We start from the raw sequence: 24,889 nt of genomic DNA, 5'->3' as shown, positions 1-24,889 counted from the left end.
AAGCAGAAGGAAGGCGGGAGTCCCGACTGCAAACGTTGGGGAAAGCCAGGCAGTAGAGGCCGCTATGGCGAACGTTCCGTGGGCCGAGGTCTGCGAGAAATTCCAGGCGGCGCTGGCCCTGTCGCGGGTGGAACTGCATAAAAATCCGGAGAAGGAACCGTACAAGTCCAAATACAGCGCCCGAGCGATGCTCGAAGAGGTCAAGGCGCTGCTCGGCCCCACGTCTGAGGACGAGGATGAGCGGCCTGAGGCCGACGACTGCCCAGGTGCGGATGACCACGCCCTGGGGCTACCGGCTGAGGTGGTGGAGCCCGAGGGGCCTGTAGGCCAGCGAGCGGTGAGGCTGGCGGTCATCGAGTTCCACCTCGGGGTGAACCACATCGACACTGAGGAGCTATCGGCGGGGGAGGAGCACCTGGTGAAATGCCTGCGGCTGCTGCGCAGGTACCGGCTCTCGCACGACTGCATCTCCCTCTGCATCCAGGCGCAGGTGAGAGCAAGCCCCGCCAGGCCGGCCCCTGACGGTGAATGGCGAGGGATGGGGAGGAGCCCTTGCCAAGGCCAAGGGCAGACATTCTAAGGCGCAGTTCGTCTCCATGTTTTTTGAAGCTCTGGACTGAGTCCCAGAGAGCATCTATGATCTTCAACAAGGCGAGTCTAAAGGACTTATTGCTTTGTAACTAGATCTCCCACTGTCGCCCCCAAGCTCCCTGTTCACCCTTGTCGCCCACTCTAACATCGCTTGCTGTTGCTTCACTTAGTTGTGGCGATGCATTGGTGTCGGAGACCCTCCTGAATTGTCATGCATTTTCCTCTCCACCACTCCAACTCCTATTCATTCTATTAAGAAAATCCGAAGTAATTTAAATCTTAACGTTTCAAGGAAATGACAGTGACTGGAGTACATTTTTGTTTTGTTTTCTTAGAGATGGGGTCTCACTGTGTCGCCCAGGCTGGAGTTCAATGGTGCCATCATAGCTCATTGCAGCCTCCACCTCTTGGGCTCAAGCAATCCTCCTGCCTCAGCCTTCATAGTAGCTGGGACCACAAGTGCACCTCACTGCTCCCAGTAATTTTTTAAATTTTCCGTAGAGATGGGGGTCTCACTATATTGCCCAGGCTAGTCTTGAACTCCTGGACTCAAGTGATCCTTCTGTCTCGGCCTCCCAAATTGCTGGGACTACAGGCCAGAGCCGCAGTGCTTAGCTGAGGATACATTCTTTTTTTTTTTTTTTTTTTGAGACTGGAGTGCAATGGCATGATCTCGGCTCACCACCGCAACCTCTGCCCCCTGGGTTCAGGCAATTCTCCTGCCTCAGCCTCCTGAGTAGCTGGGATTACAGGCACGCGCCACCATGCCCAGCTAATTTTTTGTATTTTTAGTAGAGACGGGGTTTCACCATGTTGACCAGGATGGTCTCGATCTCTTGACCTTGTGATCTACCCGCCTCAGCCTCCCAAAGTGCTGGGATTACAGGCTTGAGCCACCGCACCTGGCTTCAGGATACATTCTTAATTCAAAACAAAATGTCCAAAATTTTTAGCTTCCTTTCTTATCAAATTCATTTGTTTGTATCTCAGGGAATTCTTCCCCATTCTTCAAAACCCATCTCAAGAATCACTTCCTTTAGTATTAATAACTTTCTTGGGACCATTTTGAACCAAACTGATCTCTCCTTCCTACCTTTGAATTCTTATAATAACTTTTTGTTTCCCATTTATAAGGTGTTTGGTTTATTCAGTAAATCTGGGCAGGGCAAGTGGCTTACATCTGTAATGCCAGCATTTTGGGAGGCTGAGGTGGGAGGATGGTGTGAGGCCAGGAGTCTGAGACCAGACTAGGCAGCAAGGTCAGACTCTGTCTCTACAGGAAAAAAAAACAAAACAAAAACAATGCCCCCACGCCAAACAAACAAACAAAAAAACCCAAAAAACTAGCCAGGCATAGTGTTACACGCCTGTGGTCCTAGCTACTAGGGAGGCTGAGGCAGGAGAATTGCTTGAAACTGGGAGGCGAAGGTTGCAGTGAGCCAAGATTGCGGCACTGCATTCCAGCCTGGCGACAGAGCAAGACTCTGTGTCAAAAAAAAAAAAAAAAAAAAGAAGAGATTGCAATTATCTGTCCAGAAACTAGAACAAGTTGTCAATGAGGATGTCTCCGAACTAAGAAATAAATAATATTGGAGATACGCACTGGTCCGGAAGCACTTGACAAAGCTAAGGCATTGGCAGCAGGTGCTGGAGGACATCATGTGCAGCACAAAAAGCCAGCCGATATCCGTCAAGCATTCAATATTCCTGCACCTCTGAAGTGGACCTGGACAAAAGGGTAAAGGCTGTTGGCCTGAGAGTGGGCAGGTATGGGAGACAACCCTGTGCAGATGGTTTGCCACACATCCCTTCTGTGGACTTGGCATTTTGGAAGAACCCTTTGCCAGAGGATGAGATGATTTTAATTTTATGCTCCCACCTAAAATTGTTTCACTGTTTTTATAGGGTGTTAATTTCTTGAGTACTTTATAATATGCCTGTAACTTGGGTAAACCAAGTAAACTTATTTTGTCTTAGGCAAAGTTTAGACTGTTAGTGTGGTGACACAGTTTCTTTTTCATGTTTTTTTTTTGTTTTTTTTTTTTGAGACAGAATCTTGCTCTGTTGCCCAGGTTGGATAGCAGTAGCACCTCATGGCTTACTGTAACTTCCACCTACTTGGCTCAAGCGATCCTTCCACCTCAGCCTCCCAAGTAGCTGGGACCACAGTTGTGTGCCACCACACCCAGCTAATTTTTGTATTTTTGTGAAGACTGGGTTTCATTTGATTGCTCAGGCTGGTCTCAAACTCCTGAGCTCAGGCCATCTACCTACCTTAGCATCCTAAAGTGTTGGGATTACCGGTATGAGCCACCATGGCTCGTCTTTTTAAAATTTTAGCATGACTTTTCATCTTCTATGTGTGTTTCCCATTGTTTAATATGAGGGGAAATTTCTAATAGCTTGAGAATCAAGGGGATGGGGATTTTGGTTGTAGGCCTTTTGTGATAATTAACCCTCAGTGGTGGTGTAGAAAAATATGTAAATTTTTTTCTGTTTTAAGACTTCAGACTACATCAAGAAGAGGACTGTAATGCAACAGTATTTGTAATGCTTCCAGAAGTCTCACATGAGGAGTTTTTTGGAAATGGGTTGGAAGAGGATTAAAATATCCTTGGTTAGTGTAGTAATATTACAGTAGGATCCTTAGGTTGATGCTGACTTTTATTTGGGGTAAGTTTATATTTTGTGTGGTATTTATTTACTTTTTTTGAAGAGGAGGATGTAGTAGGAACAGTGTTACAAATCAGTTTCAGTAATGGGGTAGACCTTGTTCTCAGTAGGGGTGACTTATGAGGGCTAAAGCTTGCTCTGATGGTCTCTTTTTGTTTTATTTTCTTTGATTTTATCTTTTTTGTTTTACATTTTGAGAGGAGAGAGATTTTCTATTAAGGAAGGTTATTCCTGGTGAATTTGATTATTGGGGTGTCACAGTGGGGTTGGGGAGGGACTGCAGCATGATCCTTGGCTACTGACCCTCTGCAAAGAGCATGTGGTGCCCCTGCCTTTGGGAAGATAATTTGCTCTCTTGTTAGTTTTGCAGGCCACCTCAGATTCTTTGTTGAATTGCTGTTAAGAAATACAGACCAGTGTTGTTTCTGGACTCTCTCGTTGGGTGAGGTTTTCCTGAGTTTTATGTCTCTTCTTAGTTCACATCGTGCTACTCAGAACAAATGCTTCACTCTCCTCTGAACAGGCAGTACTCCTGTGGTTCTGTGTCTTGGCTTGTTCAGTTTTCTTCAGCTTGAAGGCCCTTTGCCACATTTACTGACATCCACTTATGTTCCTGGTATGACCTGGATTGCCGCCTGGTCCCTGAAACCTTCCAGCGCCCATTCTGCAGCATTCCCAGAGCACAGGACTTTTCTCTTTTCTGCTGACTTTGCTTGGTTCTCCCTTGTGGGTTAGTAACTTCTGTCTCTTTGCCCCTCACTAATTGTTCACCCATGAGAATTAGGTATTATTCCTTTTAAATATACAGGGACCATATAGTCTTTACCTTTTATACATGATATGTATTACTCAATTTTGTGTGTGCAAGGTATCTGCTGGCACATGGACCTGTGATTACTAGCCTGAGGCAAACAGATCTCAGCTAGAATGCATAGGTTAAACAAAGCTTTTCTTTTTTTTTAATTTAATTTTATTTCTCTTTATAGAGAAATAGGGTTCATTTTAGCAGCTACCTGCTGTACTACATAAGGTTAGTATCATTGGGAATTATTAATTCATTGGTAATCCAACTCCACTATTTGATTCGTAAGTATTGACTTTAAAACTATGAAAGTTACTTTAATTGGAAGGCTTATATTATTGTTTGTTTCTCTTTTTCCTTATTTTCTAGAATAACCTGGGTATCCTGTGGTCTGAAAGAGAAGAAATTGAAACTGCACAGGCTTACCTAGAGTCATCAGAAGCACTATATAATCAATATATGAAAGAGGTATGTTACATGTCAGATAATTTTTCAGTTTTGATTGAAAACTAGTCAAGAATTGATAGTAAGAATTCCTCATGCATCATATCGCTGTGACTCTTCACTGTGCCCAGGAACTTCTCTATAGAGCTATTTGGGAAGTCACCTAATAACTGAAATTATTGCATATTAAGGACTTTGGGGTTTTAAAAAAATAATCCTTGGATAGGACATAATGGCAACCTAGTCTAAATACAATTATGAAAGAAACATTATTCTTTTTTTTTTGAGAAGGAGTTTTGCTGTCTTTACCCAAACTGGAGTGCAATGGCACGATCTCGGCTCACTGCAACCTCTGCCTCCTGGGTTCTAGCAATTCTTCTGAGTAGCTGGGACTACAGGCGCACACCACCATGCCCAGCTAATTTTTGTATTTTTAGTAGTGACGGGGTTTCATCTTGTTGACCAGGATGGTCTCGATCTCTTGACCTCATGATCCACCCGCCTCAGCCCAAAGTGCTGGGATTATAGGCGTGAGCCACCGCGCCCGGCTAAAAGAAACGTTATTCTAATGTTATCCCAAAATACTATTTGCATGTTTTTGTATTTATAATCTAAACATTCTATTTTGGTTTTCAATGAAAATACCACTGTTTGACAGAAGCAATAACTTTTAACAAAACATCTGAAATCTTTGAAGCAATGGTTCTCAAACGTTAGCACCCATTAAAATCTCCTGGAGAGCTTGTGAAAGCACAGCAGACTGGGCTTCCAGTCTCTGATTTAGTAGTTCTGGGGTGAGGCCTAGGAATTTGCATTTTTAACAAGGTCCTCAGTGATGCTTATGCTGTTGTCCTAAGTACTGTACTGTACTTTGAGAACCACTGCTTCAGGGCAATGGTTTTTCAATGTTTTTTTTTTTTTTTAACCTGTGAAACCCTTCTGAAAATACAGCGTATAAAAACTGATTTGAAGCTGGGCACGGTGGCTCACGCCTGTAATCCCAACACTTTGGGAGGCCGAGGAGGGCGGATCACCGAGTTCAGGAGTTTGAGACCAGCCTAACCAACATGGAGAAACCCCAACTCTACTAAAAATGCAAAATTAGCAAGCCTGTAATCCCAGCACTTTGGGAGGCCGAGGCGGGTCGATCACGAGGTCAAGAAATCGAGATCATCCTGGTCAACGAGGTGAAACCCCGTCTCTACTAAAAATACAAAAAATTAGCTGGGCATGGTGGCGCATGCCTGTAATCCCAGCTACTCAGGAGGCTGAGGCAGGAGAATTGCCTGAACCCAGGAGGCAGAGGTTGCGGTGAGCCGAGATTGCGCCATTGCACTCCAGCCTGGGTAACGAGAGCGAAACTCAGTCTCAAAAAAATAAAGCAAAATTAGCTGGGTGTGGTGGCGCATGCCTGTAATCCCAGCCAGTCGAGAAGCTAAGGCAGGAGAATTGCTTGAACCTGGGATGTGGAGGTTGTGGTGAGCTGAGATTGTGCAATTGCACTCCAGTCTGGGCAACAAGAGCAAAACTCCATCTCAAAAAAATAAAATAAAATGGATTGAGTTACTCTGGTTAAGGAGGTTAGAAGAACCCAGAGCCCAGTCCACTGCAGATTCTTCCTTCCTCCCCACTTCAGTAGTATAAAAGAGATGCTGTAGAACTTCTAGGGCTCTGGGGAGCTAATGCTGAAAACTCTCACTTTAGGGGTCACAGCCTATAAAGGTGACAAGCCACTGTGTTACATCTGTTTCTTTAATAAACTTTTTTTTAATATGAAAGAGAAATGATCAGGTACAATATTTTGCTGTGGATTACTATTTGTCACATCTGTCTGCTTTAAAAGCCCATTAATATGGCTGGGCATGGTGGCTCATGCCTGTAATTCCAGCACTTTGGGAGGCTGAGGCAGGTAGATCTCTTGAGGTCAGGAGCTCGAGACCAGCTTGGGCAACATGGTGAAACCCCATCTTTACTAAAAATACAAAACAGCCGGGTGTGGTGGCGCATACTTGTAGTCCCAGCTACTCAGGAAACTGAGACAGGAGAATCGCTTGAACCTGGGAGGCAGAGGCTGTAGTGAGCTGAGATCATGCCACTGCACTCCAGCCTGGGCGACAAAGCAGGACCCTGTTTCAAAAAAAAATCCATTAATAAAGTGTTTTTATAACATTAAAAAACTTGAAATAACATTATATATCATATAAAAGAGACTAAACATACAGAATTATGTTTGCTAAATTCAGGCATCAGAATGCTTGACTACAAAATGATATGAGAAGCTTGTATGCCTGTAATCCCAGCACTTTCAGAGGCCGAGGCAGGAGGGTCACATGAGCCCAGGAGTTTGAGACCAGCCTGGGCAACATAGCAAGACCTCATCACTACAAAAAATTTAAAAATTTGCCAGATGTGGCAGCACACACTTATAGTTCTAGTTACTTGGGAGACTGAGGCAGGAGTGTCACTTGATCCCAGGAGTTTGAGGTTGCAGTGAGGTATCATTGAACCACTGTACTCTAGCCTGGGTGACAGAGCAAGATTGGTTTGGTTTTTTTTGAGACGGAGTTTCGCTCTTGTTATCCAGGCTGGAGTGCAATGGTGCCATCTCAGCTCACCACAGCCTCCGCCTCCTGGGTTCAGGCAATTCTCCTGCCTCAGCCTCCTGAGTAGCTGGGATTACAGGCACATGCCACCATGCCCAGCTAATTTTTTGTATTTTTAGTAGAGACAGGGTTTCACCACGTTGACCAGGGTGGTCTGGATCTCTTGACCTCGTGATCCACCCGCCTCGGCCTCCCAAAGTGCTGGGATTACAGGCAAGAGCCACCGTGCCCGGCCTTGGTTTTTTTTTGTTTTTGTTTTTTTTTTAATTTGTTTTTGTATTTTAAAACAAGCTTGGAAAAATTTTATTAAAGGAAAATTTTGTATGGTTCACTTTTCACCAGTCTGTTCTGGCATGCTTCTAATGATGTCAGAATCACCTGGATCAATGATAGCCAATGTGCACATTCTGTAGCATTTTCCACATGCTGTGCCCAGTTGAGTATTATTGCCACTATAGTGATGGACACCAGTTTTGGCTAACATTGCATAGTACTCTATTTTGGATTTCCTCAAAGCTGGGCAGTTGTTAGTGAGAATGACCAATTTTGCTTTGCCTTGTCTGATCATCTTCAGAGTCTGCTTGTACCCCAGCACATACTTTCCACTTTTCATAACGAGTTGGAGCCTAGAGTTGATTGATTCCAGTGACTTCTTTGTCTTCTTTGCGGCCACCATCTTCCTGCCTTAGGTGTGGGACAGCCCCCAATCAAAAGCAGACGCTAAGATGGCCAGGGAACGAGAAAGCTTTTTTTTTTTTAAGGATGGAGTCTCGCTCTGTCACATAGGCTGGAGTGCAGTGGTGCAATCTCTACTTACTCCAACCTCAGCCTCCTAGCTTCAAGCAATTCTTCTGCCTCAGCTTCCTGAGTAGTTGGGATTACAGCGCCACCACGCTCAGCTAATTTCTGTATTTTTTTAGTAGTGATGGGGTTTCACCATGTTAGTCAGGCTGGTCTCAAACTCCTGAACTTGTGATCCATCTGCCTCAGTCTCCCAAAGTGCTAGGGTTACAGGTGTTAGCCACCGTGTCTGGCCAGTTTTTTTTTTTTTTAATAATGAATATTTTACCTTGTCCATCCAGAGCAATATGAAGAAGAAAAATAAAACAGTATTATAAGTATATGAGTACTTGAGTGAATTTAATGGAGATTTTCAGTTTAAAAAATTAGTTTAAAATTTTAATTCATATATGGTTTTGTACTTGTTTGATGTCAAACAATTATTAGTGACCCTGAATAAAAATATTTTTACTATTTTATAGAGCTTATTGACTTAATGGTGGAAGAAGTTACAATGTCATTTTTATTTTTAATTTTTTTTTTTTTTTGAGATGGAGTCTTGCTCTGTCGCCCAGGCTGGAGTTCAGTGGTGTGATCTTGGCTCACTGCAACCTCTGCCTCCCGGGTTCAAGTGATTCTCTTGCCTCAGCCTCCCGAGTAGCTGGGATTACAGGCACCCACCTCCGTGCCTGGCTAATTTTTATATTTTATAGACACCATGTTGGCCAGGCTACTCTCAAACTCCTGACTTAAAGTGATCCGCCCACCTCACCCTCCCAAAGTTCTGGGATTACAGGCATGAGCCACCATGCCTGGCCTTGTACCCTGGCATTTTAACTTTCTTCCTGTGGTACTAAGAAGAGCAGTGTGCCACAAAGCCAAATAGAGATGTTAGTCTCTCCTTTCTTGCTTTTAGGCTCACACTCTTGTATGGTAATTTAAAATGTAACGTTTGAGGCCAGGCACAGTGGCTCACACCTTTAATCCCAGCACTTTGGGAAACTGAGGTGGGTGGATTGCTTGACCTAGAAGTTCAAGATCAGCGTTGGCTACATAGTGGTATTCTGTTTCTACAAAAACTAAAAAAAAAAATTAGCTGGGTGTTATGGCTTGTGCTTGTGATCCCAGCTACTTGGGAGGCTGAGGTGGGAAGATGGCTTGAGTCCGGGAGGTCAGTCCAGGAGGTGAAAGCTGCAGTGAGCCAGGATCCAGCCACTGCACTCCAACCTGGGCAACAGAGCGAGACCCTGTCTCAAAAATAAAATAAATAAACTAAAATGCAAAAGCTGAGCTCGGTGACTTTTACTTATAATCCCAGCACTTTGGGAAGCCAAGGTGGGAAGATTTCTTGATGCCAGGAGTTCAAGACTAAACATGAGCAACAAAGCAAGAACACGTCTTTACAAAAAAAAAAGATACTAAGCATCAATAGTATTTCATTAAAAATAGTATTGATATGGAAACATAACACATACAGCAAAATTCTTTGTGCTTAGTTATACCACTATTTCAGTTGAAAGACTGATTTGACTGTTAATGTTACATACGAAGTGTGAAAGCCGTAACAGTGAAGTATGTACATAAAATAATATATTGATTAATTCCTCTCATCTAGACAGGGGTAAGCATGTTAAGCAGCCCTCAGAATTGTTGAAGAGTTCTCTGAAAAATTACTTATCTGTTGTGTTTGCCTTGGGCCTTGCTTCCTGTCTTAGTTATTTTTACTTTCTGTAAATCCTGGGAGCCCAAGTTATGCCGCTTTTAGTGTTTACATGCATAATGTAAAATCATATTTGTTTTGGAAAGCATTGTTGCTTTTGGAGTTTAATTAATTCAGTTAAAAGCAAGAGTGTGCTTCTAGATGGGACTGTCCTCATAGAAGTAGAATGAGGGGCCGGGCACAGTGGCTCACGCCTGGAGTCCCAGCACTTTGGGAGGCTGAGGCGGGCGGATCACGAGGTCAGGAGTTCAAGACCAAGTCTGGCCAACGTAGTGAAACCCCATCTCTACTAAAAATACAAAAAAATTAGCTGGACATGGTGTTGGTGGCCTGTAATCCCAGCTACTCAGGAGGCTGAGGCAGGAGAGCTGGGAGGTGGAGGGTTGCAGTGAGTGGAGATTGTGCCACTGAATTCTAGCCTGGGCTACAGTGTGAGACTCCATCTCAAAAAAAAAAAAAAAGGATAGAATGAGGCAGAGGTTAGGCAGTTCTGTTCTTTTGGAAAAATTAGGGGGTTGTAAGTGATTTATAAATATTAACTCACTTAATCCTTATAACCTTATGAATAGATACTGTTATTACCCTTATTTTATAGATGAGGAAACAGAAACACAAGAGATCAAGCAACTTGCCCAAGACAATAAATAATGGAATCTGGTTTTAATGTCCCTATATGGAAAGGGACTAATATACTTATTTCTTTGAGAAAAAAATATTAGAATAAATGGTCAGGAGTTCAAGACCAGCCTGACTAACATGATGAAACCCTGTCTCTACTAAAAATACAAAAATTAGCTGGGCATGGTGGCATGTGCCTGTAATCCCAGCTACTCAGGAGGCTGAGGCAGGAGAATCACTTGAACCCAGGAGGTGGAGGTTGCAGTAAACCGAGATTGTGCTGTTGCACTCTATCCTGGGCAACAGAGCAAGACTCTGTCTCAAAAAGACAAAAAACAAAAAAACAAAAAAACACCTCTCATTTGATTTTTATTAGTGGTCAGTTTAGAATAATATTACTGTGGAGATATATACATTTTTCCTATTTCTTATGCTCATGTAGGTTTTTTAAAAAGCCCTTTTACCAGACAAAATTATGATTTAAAATACTTAAAGAGGCTGGGCATAGTGGTTCATGCCTGTAGTCTCAGTACTTTGGGAGGCTGGAGGATCACTGGAGGCTAGGAGTTCAAGACCAGCCTGGGCAACAGAGCAAGACCCCCATCTCTAAATAAATAATAAGAATTAAAAAAAGAAAAAACAAAATACTTAAAGAATTAGATATGTCTAAAAGCAAATTGGTGGATTTTTTTGCATATTTGCAGTTTAATTGCAACAACAGTTAAATTTTTGTCAAATGTGAACTTATAGGATATCTTTTATTTGTTTGACTCAGATTTTATGGTTAAGAAAATTACTTGTTAAGCCAGGTGCAGTGGCTCACGCATATAATTCTAGCACTTTGGGAGGCCAGGGCAGGTCGATTGCTTGAGCCCAGGAGTTCAAGACCAGTCTGGGCAACATAATGAAGCCCTGTCTCTACAAAAAAATATGAAAGTTAGCCAGGTGTGGAGGTGCAGAGCTGTAGTTCCAGCTACTGGGGAGGTTGAGGTAGGAGGATTGCTTGAGGTAGGAGGATTGGGAGGTGGAGGTTACAGTGACCTGAGATTGTGCCACTCTACTCCAGCCTGGGTGACAGAGACCGTCTCAAAAAATAAATAAAAATTTTAAAAATGGAAAATTACTTCTCAAGTAATATAAAAATGAACTAGGATCTCAAAAAAAAAAAAAAAAGGACTAGGAAAAAATGAAATGTATTTGTCTTGTAAAAGTTGATTTCTCCAGGTCCTCCAGAAGAGGGCACTTGGTGTTTACGGTTTAAAACTTTAAAGAGCTTTTGTTTTTCTTAATTGTAGGTTGGGAGTCCTCCTCTTGATCCAACTGAATGTTTTCTTCCTGCAGAAGAGAAACTTACTGAACAAGAGAGATCAAAAAGGTGAGTAGATATAGAAATTAGCCCTTACAAATATTTCCACATAGCATAGATAAGGTGATTGTTCAAAAAGGCACTTATAAAGGTTGCAGAATCTGGATTCTGATGTGAGTAAAACATTCATTTACCACTTACTTGTTATGTGATCTTGTTCAAACCTGAGACTCAGTGTAAAATAGATACAATAAATAAATTCAATTCAAAGGGTTGGTGGATCAAAATAAATATATATGAAATTTACTTATAAAACTTAAACCATTACACAAATATTGATTTACTTTTTCTTTACAGATTTGAAAAAGTTTATACTCATAACCTATATTACCTAGCTCAAGTCTACCAGCATCTGGAAATGTTTGAGAAGGCTGCTCACTATTGCCACAGTACACTAAAGCGGCAGCTTGAGCACAACGCCTACCATCCTATAGAGTGGGCTATCAATGCTGCTACCTTGTCACAGTTTTACATCAATAAGGTATGCTTCTTGAAGTAGTTATCTAACAGAATACCAATAGTAGGTATAAAAATAGAACCAGTAGTACCTTGAATATACCATCTTTTAAAAACAGGTAACTTGTATTTGATGATGTACAACTGGACCCGAAAATGTAGCTCAATTTGCCAGTGTACTAAAATTTTGTAGCTTTTTGTTTTATGAATTCTTTTGAGTTTAAAAATACTGAATTTTATCATTTGTTATACATGTTACTTAAGACTAATGCTTTTTTTAACATAGGCACACTATCTCAACTCATTTTAGTGAGATATTACCTTAAATTGCAGATTTTTCTTGTAGATATAACTTTATCTTTATGTAATGGTAATCTCATAACTCAGAGAATTTGACTGAGGAAGTTGACTGTTAAATGTGGGCTTTGATAAAAGCATGTGATGCATTTCAGTTATTTTTCAGAATTAACTCTAATAATTTTTTGATGTTGGAAATATGTCTGCTGAGTTCCGAAGTTCTAGGTCTTTATGACATACTTCTTTTGCATTGTTACACAGGGACAATTTTTTTTTTTTTTTTTTTGAGACGGAGTTTCGTTCTTGTTACTCAGGCTAGAGTGCAATGGCACGATCTCGGCTCACCGCAGCCTCCGCCTCCTGGGTTCAGGCAATTCTCCTGCCTCAGCATCCTGAGTAGCTGGGATTACAGGCATGCGCCACCATGCCCAGCTAATTTTTTTGTATTTTTAGTAGAGACGGGGTTTCACCATGTTGACCAGGATGGTCTCCATCTCTTGACCTCGTGATCCACCCGCCTTGGCCTCCCAAAGTGCTGGGATTACAGGCGTGAGCCACCGCGCCCGGCTTTGGGACAATGTTTTTTAACTTTTTAGTTGTTTATCAGAATTTCTCATAAAAATTTAAAAAAGCATTGCTCAGATCATGTTGATGTACTCTTGACTCATTTATTCCTTTACTCACTAAAAGTTTTTAATGCTAAAATAATTTTACCTTACCTTTTCTAACTAGATTTTCCTATTAATCCTTAATAAGCCATCTCAGCAATAGAAATTGCTTTTATTCGTATTTCTAATTCACAAGCCTCTGAAATTTTGATGATTCTCTGCTTATCAGAGTTCCTTCTTTCATCTCTCTGGTAACCTGCTGCCTTATCCTTGGGACTTTATCCTTTTTGAGCATTTTGTTAGCATTGGTTCTGTAAATACGTCCTATGATTAAAGTATTGTCCCACAGAGTTTCATTCAGAAAAGCTATTAGCAGGAGAGAAAGGGCTGTGGTGACTGCAACATCGCTTCTAGGACTTTGGTCTAAGATCAAGTGTGTAAGTAACACTACTGCATATATCAGAGTATTCAGTTAACTAATTCTCATGAATCCATTTCATTGTTCTCATCAAAAGTGTTATCAAGTGCCTCTGCTTGTGACATCTTTTTTATAGCTGTTGGAGGCCCCTTGTTCATTTTGTTTAGCAACTTTAAAATTATATAGTCACTGTGACTTTAATACTTAAAACTCCATGGATATTGGCAGTACTAAGATATCTAGATATTAAAGTGTGATTTTAAATTTAAAGTTGTTAAGCATTACTTATGTGGAGCATGCAGTAATTTCCGTGAGCACTTTCCACACCCTGTACTTTTATTTTTTACCAAAATCTTTAAGTTTTTGTTAAAACTAAGTTGTATTGCAAAAAGAGGGATTTGAACCATGTTGTTTAAAATGCAATTTCATTTATATCATTGTCATCTTCATCTGATTCCAGTGATGAGGTTTTGCTACTTGGTGAATCCCTACCTGGCAGCTGCTAAAGTCCCACATTTACCAGCCACCTAGAGGGCATAAGGCACTCACTGTTTTAGCAGTGGTTGCTCACAGGGAGTCAATCTGGACAAAGCTGAAATGATGATAATGGTTAAGGGATTGGCTTGTAGAGGGATAAAGTTTCATTATGTAAACTAACTTTCTTTTGGCTTTTAAGAGTTGACACACTGGCCAGGCATGGTGGCTTCTGCCTGTAATCCCAGCACTTTTGGAGGCTGAGGTGGGTGGATCACAAGGTCAGGAGTTCGAGACCAGCCTGGCCAATATGGTGAAACCCCATCTCTACTAAAAATACAAAATTAGCTGGGCGTGGTGGCTCACGTCTGTAATCCCAACACTTTGGGAGGCGGAGGCAGGCAGATCACAAGGTCAGGAGTTTGAGACCAGCTGGCCAATATGGTGAAATCCGTCTCTACTAAAAATACATAATTAGCCGGGCATGGTGGCGAATGCCTGTAATCCCAGCTACTTGGGAGGCTGAGGCAGGAGAATCACTTGAACCCAGAAGGCAGAGGTTGTGGTGAGCCGAGATTGCGCCATTACACTCCAGTCTGAGCAGCAAGAGTGAAACTCCATCTAAATTTAAAAAAAAAAAAAAAAAAAAAGATTTAATACATTTTTATCTATAGATGTTTAGATGTTGCTGGCCTAATACTACATGTGCCCAGCTATTCTCAAGATGGGGCTTCTGAATTTGCCATAATGAAAAGATACATTTAATGCAGTGATTTTAAAGTTATAGCCAACCATTTAAAGCCTTTCAGGTATTATTAATATTAAGTAGATGTTCTGTTTAATGAGGGTGGCTTCCAACTAAAAGTTGGACTTTAACTTTGAACTTCTGCTGGGTGGTCCTTTGACTTACATAACAAGTACAAAATGTTTCTGTTAACAAGGAGGTCTTCTCTAATTGTTTGAGAAGTTTGCCGTGCCGAGAATTGAATTATGAAGTCTTCAAGAGTGTTGGTAAAGCAGTTCCATAAAGTTCATCTATAGAAATCTGTTGACTTTAAAACTTGGTGGGAAGTTTTATTGTATGTAAATTGTAAAGATTTTAGAACACAGGAATCTCTTCCTATCTGAATTTATCCTATTTGTCTTTGTATATTAGGATGTAAAAGGGCTCTCTAAACCTAATAAAAATTAAATCTTCAGGCTGGGCAAGGTGACTTACATCTATAACCCCAGCACTCTGGGAGGCCAAGGTGGGAGCATCTCTTGAGGCCAGGAGTTGGAGACCTGTCTAGGCAACATAGAGAAACCCCAGAATTAGCCAGGCTTGGTGGCATGTGCCTATATTCCAGCTACTCAGGAGGCTAACGGTGGGAGGATCCCTTAAGCCCAGGAGGTTGAGGCTGCAGTGAGCTATGATTTTGCCACTGCACTCCGCCTTGGGCCAGGGTGAGTACCCTATCTCTTAAAAAAAAAATTTATTTTAATCCTCTGACACAATGTAAAATACTCTAAGAATTTATTGTGCATGGGATTTTGGCTATTTAGACTGAACCTAAAGGACTTTTGAGGCAATTTAAGTGTAGGATGACAGCCATTCCTGTATATTCATTGATTATATAAGGAGAGCTAACTTTTACTTGGTAGTTGTCTTTCAGCCAGACTGGATTATTATTAAAGAGTTTAGGGGCATTATTATTTTAACCTTTGAGGTAACATTTTAAACAGATAATACGATAATATATCTTTTATACCTTCTGAATGATCTGCAGCTCCACAAGGGCTTCCTTTGTGGTATTTTTATCTGATTTTATAGCTTTTCCCATATTAAAAAAAAAAGTATGCAGGTATCAGTTGCAAATAAAGCTGTGTGATAATTGCATTCACTGTTGTTTATTTCCCCAATAGCTATGCTTTATGGAGGCCAGGCACTGTTTATCAGCTGCTAATGTAATTTTTGGTCAAACTGGAAAGATCTCAGCCACAGAAGACAGTAAGTTTATTTATGCATGTTTTAAATAGCTTTTAAAAAATGTTTTATTTTGAAATGATTTTAAACTTTTGAAAAGTTGCAAGAACAGAAGAGCTATCATATGCCTTTCTTCTAAATGCACCAATTTTTAGTGTTTTCCTCACTTGGAATCAAATTTTATTTTTCTCTCTGAACCATTAGAGAAAAGGTTACATACATTAGGGTTCTTTACCATTTCATACTTCAGTATATATTTCCTAAGAAGAATATTTTCTTACATAATCATAGATCATTTATTAAATTCAAGAAATGTAACATTGGCCAGGCATGGTGGCTTATGCCTATAATTGTAGCATTTTGGGAGGCCAAGAATGGAGGCTCGCTTGGGGCTAGGAGTTCAAGACCAGCCTGGTCAACATAGTGAGACCCCCCCATCTCTATTTTTTTAAAGAAATTTTTTTAAAAGTAACATTGATACACTTCTTTTATCAACAGTGCATATTTCTATTTCATCAGTTGTTGCCCTAATATTCCTTTTGGCATTTGTTTTCCAGTACTGGTTTATACAGTTCAAGATTGCATATTGGATTCAGTTGTCACATCTCTTTAGGCATTTTTCATCTGGAATAGTTTCTCAGCCTTTCTTTAGTTTTCATCACATAACATTTTTGAAGAATACAGGCCAGTTATTTCATAGAATTACTGTCAACTGGGGTTTGTGTGATGTTTTCTTATGCCATGATTCAGATGATATATTTTTGGTTGGAATACTACATGCATAAGCGATGTAGCCAAATATCCATCTTTTTAAGTACAGGGTTTCATTTAGTCTTAGAAAATCACAGTTAACATGTCTTTGAGTCGTTTAACAGGTTTTATAATAAGTTCATTATTTATCCTCTATTTGATTCTATAACTCACTGTTGAACAGTTTCCAACCTTCTTAAGATGTTTTAGATTTTGAAACATCATGTCTTCTTTAAAAATGGACATTCTAATTGTGGATCTGAAAAATGCAGAGGCCCTTAAGGGTTAAAGGAATGTACATTATCAAAGTAAATAGTTGCTTTCTCCCCTAATATATTGACTACATTGAATTAATTATAGATTAGTTTAAGTCAAAGAGGCACTTGTCTCAAAAAAAATTAATAAAATAAATTTCTGAGATATTAATATCTCATTTAAAGTAATATTGTGAGGTTTTTTTTTTTAACTCTTCAAAATAGAAAGCTGAAAAAATATCAATGTCCGATGTTTTCAAAATGTTCTTCCTGAGCATTCTCATATATTGTTGGTTGGAGTATTTGTTGAAAATAATTTGGCTGTGGCCGGGCATGGTGGCTCATGCCTGTAATCCCAGCACTTTGGGAGGCCGAGGCAGGTGGATCATGAGGTCAAGAGATCGAGACCATCCTGGTCAACATGGTGAAACCCCGTCTCTACTGAAAATACAAAAAATTAGCTGGGCATGGTGGCGCGTGCCTGTAATCCCAGATACTCGGGAGGCTGAGGCAGGAGAATTGCCTGAACCCAGGAGGCGGAGGTTGCGGTGAGCCGAGATCACACCATTGCACTCCAGCCTGGGTAACAAGAGTGAAACTCCGCCTCAAAAAAAAAAAAAAAAAAAAAGAAAGAAAATAATTTGGCTGTATGTTGTGAATTACTTAAAATTGTATAAACTCTTTTACTCAGTAAATTCCACTTCTAGGAATCTGTCCTAAGGAAGTAATCCAAAATTCAGACAGATTTTTGCACAGATATATTTATGTTTCAAGTTTAAAATAAATAAATAAATAAATAAATAAATATAGCTTTACAAACCTTTGTGTTGAGGGCTGACTTACAATAGATTGCAGCAAGAAAGCTGCTCTGCTATGTATGCCACTCTGACCCAGAAGCAGCTCATCTGTGAATGGTTTAGCACCAGATTCCCCACAACCACGTGTTGTGTGACATAGAGGTTTTTGTGATTAGAATTGGAAACAACAAGTTCCGGGTTAGAACTAGAAGAATGGTTAAATAATGGATTATCTATTTAATTGTATATAATGCTATATTTAAAAATGAAGCTGAGAGTTGATAATGATATGAATAAAGTGATCGTGGTATGAGAATAAATATGCAAAAATAGTAGTGAGTGCTTCTGGGTAGTAGGATTTGGGGTGGGTCTTTCTTCCCTTTCCCCTGAACCCCCTGCTTCAGTGAAGATCTGTTACTTTTACAGTCAGGAAAAAGTGATATAAAAAATATTACAGTACCCAATGGAAATTACAGTTGTGATTATTAACTTAAACAAATCACATGTATATTTTAGCTCCTGAAGCTGAAGGAGAAGTGCCAGAGCTTTATCATCAAAGAAAGGGGGAAATAGCAAGATGCTGGATCAAATATTGTTTGACTCTCATGCAGAATGCCCAACTCTCTATGCAGGTAATACAGTCAAAAGTTGCCTTTTTCTTTCTTAAATGAGCAACTTGTAAGTAAAAACTCATAGTGAGGATTGTGCTCATTAGGCTCACATTGTGTTTAACATGAAAGGCATGTAAAATGCTCTCATAAATATTTCTTTCTTGGTTTTAAATCTTACTCATCCAATTGCTTGAATAGGAGGCAGAGGCTGCAGTGAGGCAAGATTGGGCCACTGCACTTCAGCCTGGGCAACAGAGCAAGACTCCATCTCAAAAATAAATAAATAAAATAAATCGTATTAATTCAAGGCCTATCTTAAATACTACCTCTTCCTTGAAGACTTTTCTTTGGTTAGAATATGTTTTTTAAAGAGCTGGGAACTGTATCATATTCTTTTTTTTTTTTTAAATAGGCTCTCACTCTGGGGTGTGGTGGCATGATCATGGCTCACTGCAGCTTTGATCTCCCTAGCTCACGCAATCCTCCCACGTCATCCTGGGAGTACAGGTGTGTGCCATCATGTCCAGCTAATTTTTAAATTTTTTTGTAGAGACTGGCTCTCACTATATTGCCCAGGCTGGTCTTGAACTCCTGGGCTCAAGTGATCCTCCCTCCTTGGCCTCCCAAAGTGCTGGGATTACAGGCGTGAACCACTGTGCCTGGCCTTACTAATCTTTTTTTTTTTGAGACGGAGTCTTGCTGTGTTGCCCAGGCTAGAGTGCCAGAGTACAGTGGCGTGATCTCAGCTCATTGTAACCTTTTCCCAGGTTCAAAGGATTTTCCTGCCTCCGCTTCCTGAATAACTGGGATTATGGGTCCCTGCCATCACACCTGGCTAATTTTTGTATTTTTAGTAGAGATGGGTTTCACCATGTTGGCCAAGCTGATCTTGAACTCCTGACCTCAAGTGATCCACCCATCTCGGCTTCCCAAAGTGCTGGGATTACAGGCGTGAGCCACTGCACCTGGCCAAGGCCTTATTAATCTTTATATATTTGTCAGTGTTATCTTACACACAGCATGAACTTGATAAAATCTAAAAGGGTAGACTTTTAAGAAATAGCCCATGTAATTGTTCAAAAATAGAAGCAGTGAAGAACATGGAGTCTGGAAACACACTAGGTAGGTGTGAACTCCAGCTCTGCCACTTCGTAGCTGTATCTTTGTGGCAATTTACTTAATATCTTTTTGCGTTTATTTCCTCACAAGTAAGTTGGAGATAATAGTTCTTACTTAATACTGTTGTTATGAGAGTTAAATCAGTATATATTAAGGCCTCTGAAAAGTGCCTGAGACATACTAAGTCCTTAATAAATGTTAACTATCATCATCATTATTAATTTATGCCCAATTCTAGTTCCTAACCAATAGGGAGGATAATAAAACTAATCATTTTGATGCAGTATACTAAGTGTGGATACATAGGAAGCTTTCCTGGGGGAATCATTGTGCTGCTGTTTTTCTTTGTGTGTATCAAAGCGTGATCATTTTTTTTTTTTTATTTTGTAGGACTCTGCTTCATAAAAGTGTAATGATCATTAGTGGTTGTATTAGTCTGTTCTCACACTGTTATAAAGAACTACCTGAGGCCAGGCGCAGCACCTCATACCTGTAATCCCAGCGCTTTGGGAGGCTAAGGTGGGCGGATCACTTGAGTTCATGAGTTTGAGACCAACCTGGGCAACATGTTGAAACCCTGTCTCTACCAAAAATACAAAAAAATTAGCCAGGCATGGTGGTGCGCACCTGTAGTCCCAGCTACTCAGGAGGCTGAGGCAGGAGAATCACTTGAGCTGGGAGGCAGAGGTCGCAGTGAGCCAAGATTGCGCCACTGCACTCCAGTCTGGGTGACAGAGTGAGGCCCTATCTCAAAAAAAAAAGTAATTTTCTTCATAAATTACCTAAAACTGGGTAATTTATGAAGAAAGGAGGTTAGTTGACTCCCATTTCCGCAGGTTTAACAGGAAGCATGACTGGGAGACTTCAGGAAACTCATAATCATGGCAGAAGGTGAAAGGGAAGGCATGTCTTACCATGGCAGAGCAGGAGAGAGAGAGAGCAAACCAGGAAATGCCACACACTTTAAACCCATCAGATCTTGTGAGAGAGCTCTGTCACTACCACAAGAACAGCAAGGAGGAAGTCTGCCCCCATGATCCAGTCACGTCCCACCAGGTCTCTCTGCCAATTTGACATGAGATTTGTTCAGGGACACAAATCCAGACCGTATCAGTGGTAAATAATGTAGAACTTTGTAAAACAAAAGAAAACTAAGCAAATAAACCTCAACACATCATCTTAGGTCTTGAAAAGATAAAGATCATTTTAGAGGCTAGTGGGTAAAGATGAGGCATATTAAGGAAAGACAGGCCTGGTGAGGTGGCTCTTGCCTGTAATCCCAGCACTTTGAGGGGCCAAGGCAGACGAATTACCTAAGGTCAGGAGACCGGCCTGGCCAACGTGGTGAAACCCCGTCTCTGCTGAAAATACAAAAATTAGCCAGGCATAGTGGCAGGTGCCTGTAATCCCAGCTACTCAGGAGGCTGAGGCAGGAGAATCGCTTGAACCAGGGAGGTGGAGGTTTCAGTGAGCCTAGATCATGCCATTACACTCCAGCCTGGGGACAAGAGCGAGACTTTGTCTCAAAAAAAACCAAAAAAACAAAATAGAAGAACTGTTGGGCTTTGTGTCTAGAGAATTTGGAGCCAGGAAGAACTGTCAGGTTTCTTCTCATCAGGTAAGGAAAACTGGAAGCAAAACAGGGACTATTGGAACAAAACAGTGGGCTAATTTAAGAAAGCATCCTAGAGAAAACAAGTAAATAAACAAGCAGCCCAGGAAGGAAGGAAGTATACAAAATTTAGAAACTTACGACCTACATTTGAAGTGACTGTATCAAGTAAAATGCACTGTGATTTGACCCTTATCTTTCATTTAGTTAATGCTTCTAGTCTAGGAACTTAGAACCTCATTACTTGATTAGTTTTAACTCACATATTTGCCATGCTACTAAATTACTCAGATTTTCCTTAAACTGATTTTTTTTTTGCATTATTTCATACTAGTTTATTTAGAGGTTCCGTTTTCACTCCTCAATAGATTTTATGTATTTCTTATATGCTTCTTCACTCATAAGTTCATCTAGTTCTGAAGGGTTACTCAGTGTCATCTTTATCAGCCAACCATCCTCATAACAAGATTTGTTTACATGTCCTGGATTTTCTGCAAGGGCTTCATTAATTTGAGTTACTTCTTCCGATAAAGGAGAATAGAGTTCACTAGCATCTTTCACAGTTTCCAAAGCATCAAATTCATCGTTTGTTCAATTTCGTGCCAACTTTAAGCTGACTACAGTAAACAATGTCTCCCAATGTTTCCTGTGCAAAATTGCTGATTCCCACTATTCCAATACCATTTTCTGTTGTTATCCATTCCTGTTTCTCTGTGAATTTACACACTGAGATCAGAGCGGGTCCCGTGCGCAGCATTGGGATGGCGCCTGCCCCCCAGCTGCCAGGACCAGGACCTTGGCAGGCAGGACGCTGCAGGTGACTGGACTGCGCACAGGGTGCAGAGAACGGCCCACACACTCCACACCACTCGCAGCTTTATGTTCGAAGGGGTACCCAGGTCGCAGCACTACGCCTCCACCACCCACGTGGAGAGGTGGGGCTGGGTGGGGCTGAATTTTGTTTTTTGAGTTGGGTTCTCTCTCACCTAGGCTGGAGTGCAGTGGCATGATCTCGGCTCACTGTAACCTCCACCTCTCTGGCTCAAGCGATCCTCCCACATCGGCCTGCCAAGTAACTGGGACCATCGGTGTGTGCCACTGTGCCTGGCTAATTCTTTGTATTTTTTTAGACCATGTTTCACTATGTTGCACAGGCTGATCTTAAACTCTTGAGCTCAAGCATCCACCCACATCGGCCTCCCAAAGTGCTGGGATTACTGGTGTGAGCCACTGCACTTGGCCCTGACTTTCTTATTTAACCTTAACTTCATTCTTTATCTATCTGTGTATTTATCTGAAAGGCCTTCTTCAGTTGAAGCTTAAAGACATACACAAATTTATTCAATTAAGTATTTATTTATGCCAACACTTTGCTAAATAAAAGTATCATTGGCCAAGGATACTATGATGAACAAAAATGGATTTAGCCTTTGACTTCATGTAAAAGTACAATTTTGTTAAGTTCCACAAAGGAGAGACACATGATATGAGAAGGCACAATAGGAGGAAATAAAAAGCAAGCTCTAGGGATGAGTGAGTAGGAGTTACCTAGACTGAAGAAAAGGAGGCACACCATTCCAAGGAGCTGAAACAGCATGTTTAGGAGTTCCCTAGCGTAAGGGAGGATGGTATCAGAAGGGATGGACCAAAGGCTTTGATGTTGGAGCTGGGGGAGAGGGAGTGTGATATAAGGTAAAGTTAGAGTTAGAAAGGGGTTGGAGCAATCAAGGCTTTGAAGCATTGTTGTCTTCATCTTTTGAACACTTAACCTTGAAGGGTTTGTGGAAAGATCACTAGTGAGACAATGTCAAGTGAAAAGAAGAAAAGGCCTTGGGATCTGTTATTTAATTTTATTGGCCAAGAAGAGCTTACTCTATTTTTTAACCATCTTAGTTCTTTTTTCTTTTCTTTTTTTAATTTGCTCCTCCTGCCAAAAGGCAGGGGAGATAAATAAAACTTTATGAAGTAGATTTAACTCTTTCTTCACTTTGATGTCTTTAAGAGACCTAGAGCATTTCTCTCTGATATATTTCATTAAAAGCTTAACAGCATAAACATGGTAGCATTAATCTTAATTGCATCCTTGTGAAATATTTTTATGTAGATTACAGTCTTATTACAATGTTAAAAAATAAATACTGTTAATATATCATGTGAATGTAATGTTTCACAATTTTCAAAGTACTTTTACATGTAACATTTATCTTACTGGAAGGAGTAACTGTAAATGAATTTCAGTTCCTTAGAATAAATTATATATAAGCAGCTTGTCTAATTTATTTAAATACTCTTTTTTCACATTTGCTGAGTTTTTAATATGATTGGAAGAAAGAAAGTAGTTTTCAAAGGTGTTTAAGATTATGATACCTCCCTAAACCAGGCTGGAAAGTAAGAGACTTTTCTTTACTCTGAAGTTTGCTTTAATATTTTTTAACAACAGGAGGTGAGCGTTCTACTTAACCATAATTTCTTTTTTCTTCAGGACAACATAGGAGAGCTTGACCTAGATAAACAGTCTGAACTTAGAGCTTTAAGGAAAAAAGAACTGGATGAGGAGGAAAGCATTCGGAAAAAAGCTGTGCAATTTGGAACTGGTGAACTGTGTGATGCCATCTCTGCAGTAGAAGAGAAAGTGAGCTACTTGAAACCTTTAGATTTTGAAGAAGCCAGAGAACTTTTCTTATTGGGTCAGCACTATGTCTTTGAGGCCAAACAGTTCTTTCAGATTGATGGTTATGTCACTGACCATATTGAAGTTGTCCAAGACCACAGTGCTCTGTTTAAGGTGCTTGCATTCTTTGAAACTGACATGGAGAGACGGTGCAAGATGCATAAACGCAGAATAGCCATGCTAGAGCCCCTAACTGTAGACCTGAATCCACAGTATTATCTGTTGGTCAACAGACAGATCCAGTTTGAAATTGCACATGCTTACTATGATATGATGGATTTGAAGGTCACCATTGCTGACAGGCTAAGGGATCCTGATTCACACATTGTAAAAAAAATAAATAATCTTAATAAGTCAGCATTGAAGTACTACCAGCTCTTCTTAGACTCCCTGAGAGACCCAAATAAAGTATTTCCTGAGCATATAGGGGAAGATGTTCTTCGCCCTGCCATGTTAGCGAAGTTTCGAGTTGCCAGTCTCTATGGCAAAATCATTACTATGGATCCCAAGAAAGAGCTGGAAAATCTGGCAACATCATTGGAACATTACAAATTTATTGTTGATTACTGTGAAAAGCATCCTGAGGCTGCCCAGGAAATAGAAGTTGAGCTAGAACTTAGTAAAGAGATGGTTAGTCTTCTCCCAGCAAAAATGGAGAGATTCAGAACCAAGATGGCCCTGACTTAATCCCTGCTTTTAAAGAAAGGAAATGCATAATGTTGAAGTGATCTTTTTCCCTAGTCAAACTGGCGCAATTCCATTGTGATGTTTACCTTTATAGCCAGTTGAGTGCAGTTTGAGCTTGAAATACAGTAAACTGAGTGTTTGCTAGGATCCTAAGGAACATAAAGTTAATTAATAATTTACACCTAATTATGTAAATTGCCTTGTTAAAGACATGTGATTTTTGTATTTTCGATGCTTGTTTCTATTTAAATATAAACCTTTTTAAATGTAGATTATTTGTTGGCTAGTACTTGATAGATTCCTTGTAAGAAAAAATGCTGGGTAATATACCTGGTAGTCAAGTCTGTTACTGTATTAAAATTGAAAAAGTAACTCTGTAGTTACTCTTTCTAAAATATTTGATTTCCTAAATTCCCCCCACTCAAAATCTTTCCCTTTTGAAAATACTAAAAACTAAGTTATGTTATTATAAAGTGTAAAATGGTTTGTCTCAATTATAGGAGCAAAAGGCCTTGTTGGAAAGAAAATAAACAGACTTATTTCACTAATAAAAACTTCCATTTCCCCTTTTA

General features: G+C 40.4%; 1 protein-coding gene and 2 pseudogenes across 1 annotated transcript; 1 reads left to right on the top strand and 2 right to left on the bottom strand.

The window, feature by feature from the left end:
- The first annotated feature begins 15 nt into the window (after nt 1-15).
- Nucleotides 16-24,889, top strand: KIFBP (kinesin family binding protein). Its single transcript, XM_002756295.7, has 7 exons — nt 16-490; nt 4,436-4,534; nt 11,527-11,606; nt 11,895-12,078; nt 15,756-15,840; nt 18,134-18,249; nt 23,442-24,889. Exons 1-7 carry the CDS (start codon nt 65-67, stop codon nt 24,315-24,317), a joined length of 1,866 nt encoding a protein of 621 aa, XP_002756341.2. The 5' UTR covers nt 16-64; the 3' UTR covers nt 24,318-24,889.
- LOC100386218 (ribosomal protein L30 pseudogene) lies at nt 6,812-8,150 on the bottom strand (annotated as a pseudogene).
- Nucleotides 20,972-22,556, bottom strand: LOC144578531 (glycine cleavage system H protein, mitochondrial pseudogene; annotated as a pseudogene).

Source organism: Callithrix jacchus, chromosome 12 (genome assembly GCF_049354715.1).
Source record: "Callithrix jacchus isolate 240 chromosome 12, calJac240_pri, whole genome shotgun sequence".
Lineage (NCBI taxonomy): Eukaryota > Metazoa > Chordata > Mammalia > Primates > Cebidae > Callithrix > Callithrix jacchus.
This window is presented reverse-complemented; position numbering and strand designations above follow the sequence as displayed.

Coding starts and splice junctions, on each gene's coding strand:
- KIFBP (XM_002756295.7), top strand. CDS start 65: ATGGCGAACGTTCCGTGGGCCGAGGTCTGCGAGAAATTCCAGGCGGCG. Junction 11,607..11,894: donor GAACAAGAGAGATCAAAAAG/GTGAGTAGATAT, acceptor TTTTCTTTACAG/ATTTGAAAAAGTTTATACTC. Junction 12,079..15,755: donor CACAGTTTTACATCAATAAG/GTATGCTTCTTG, acceptor TTTCCCCAATAG/CTATGCTTTATGGAGGCCAG.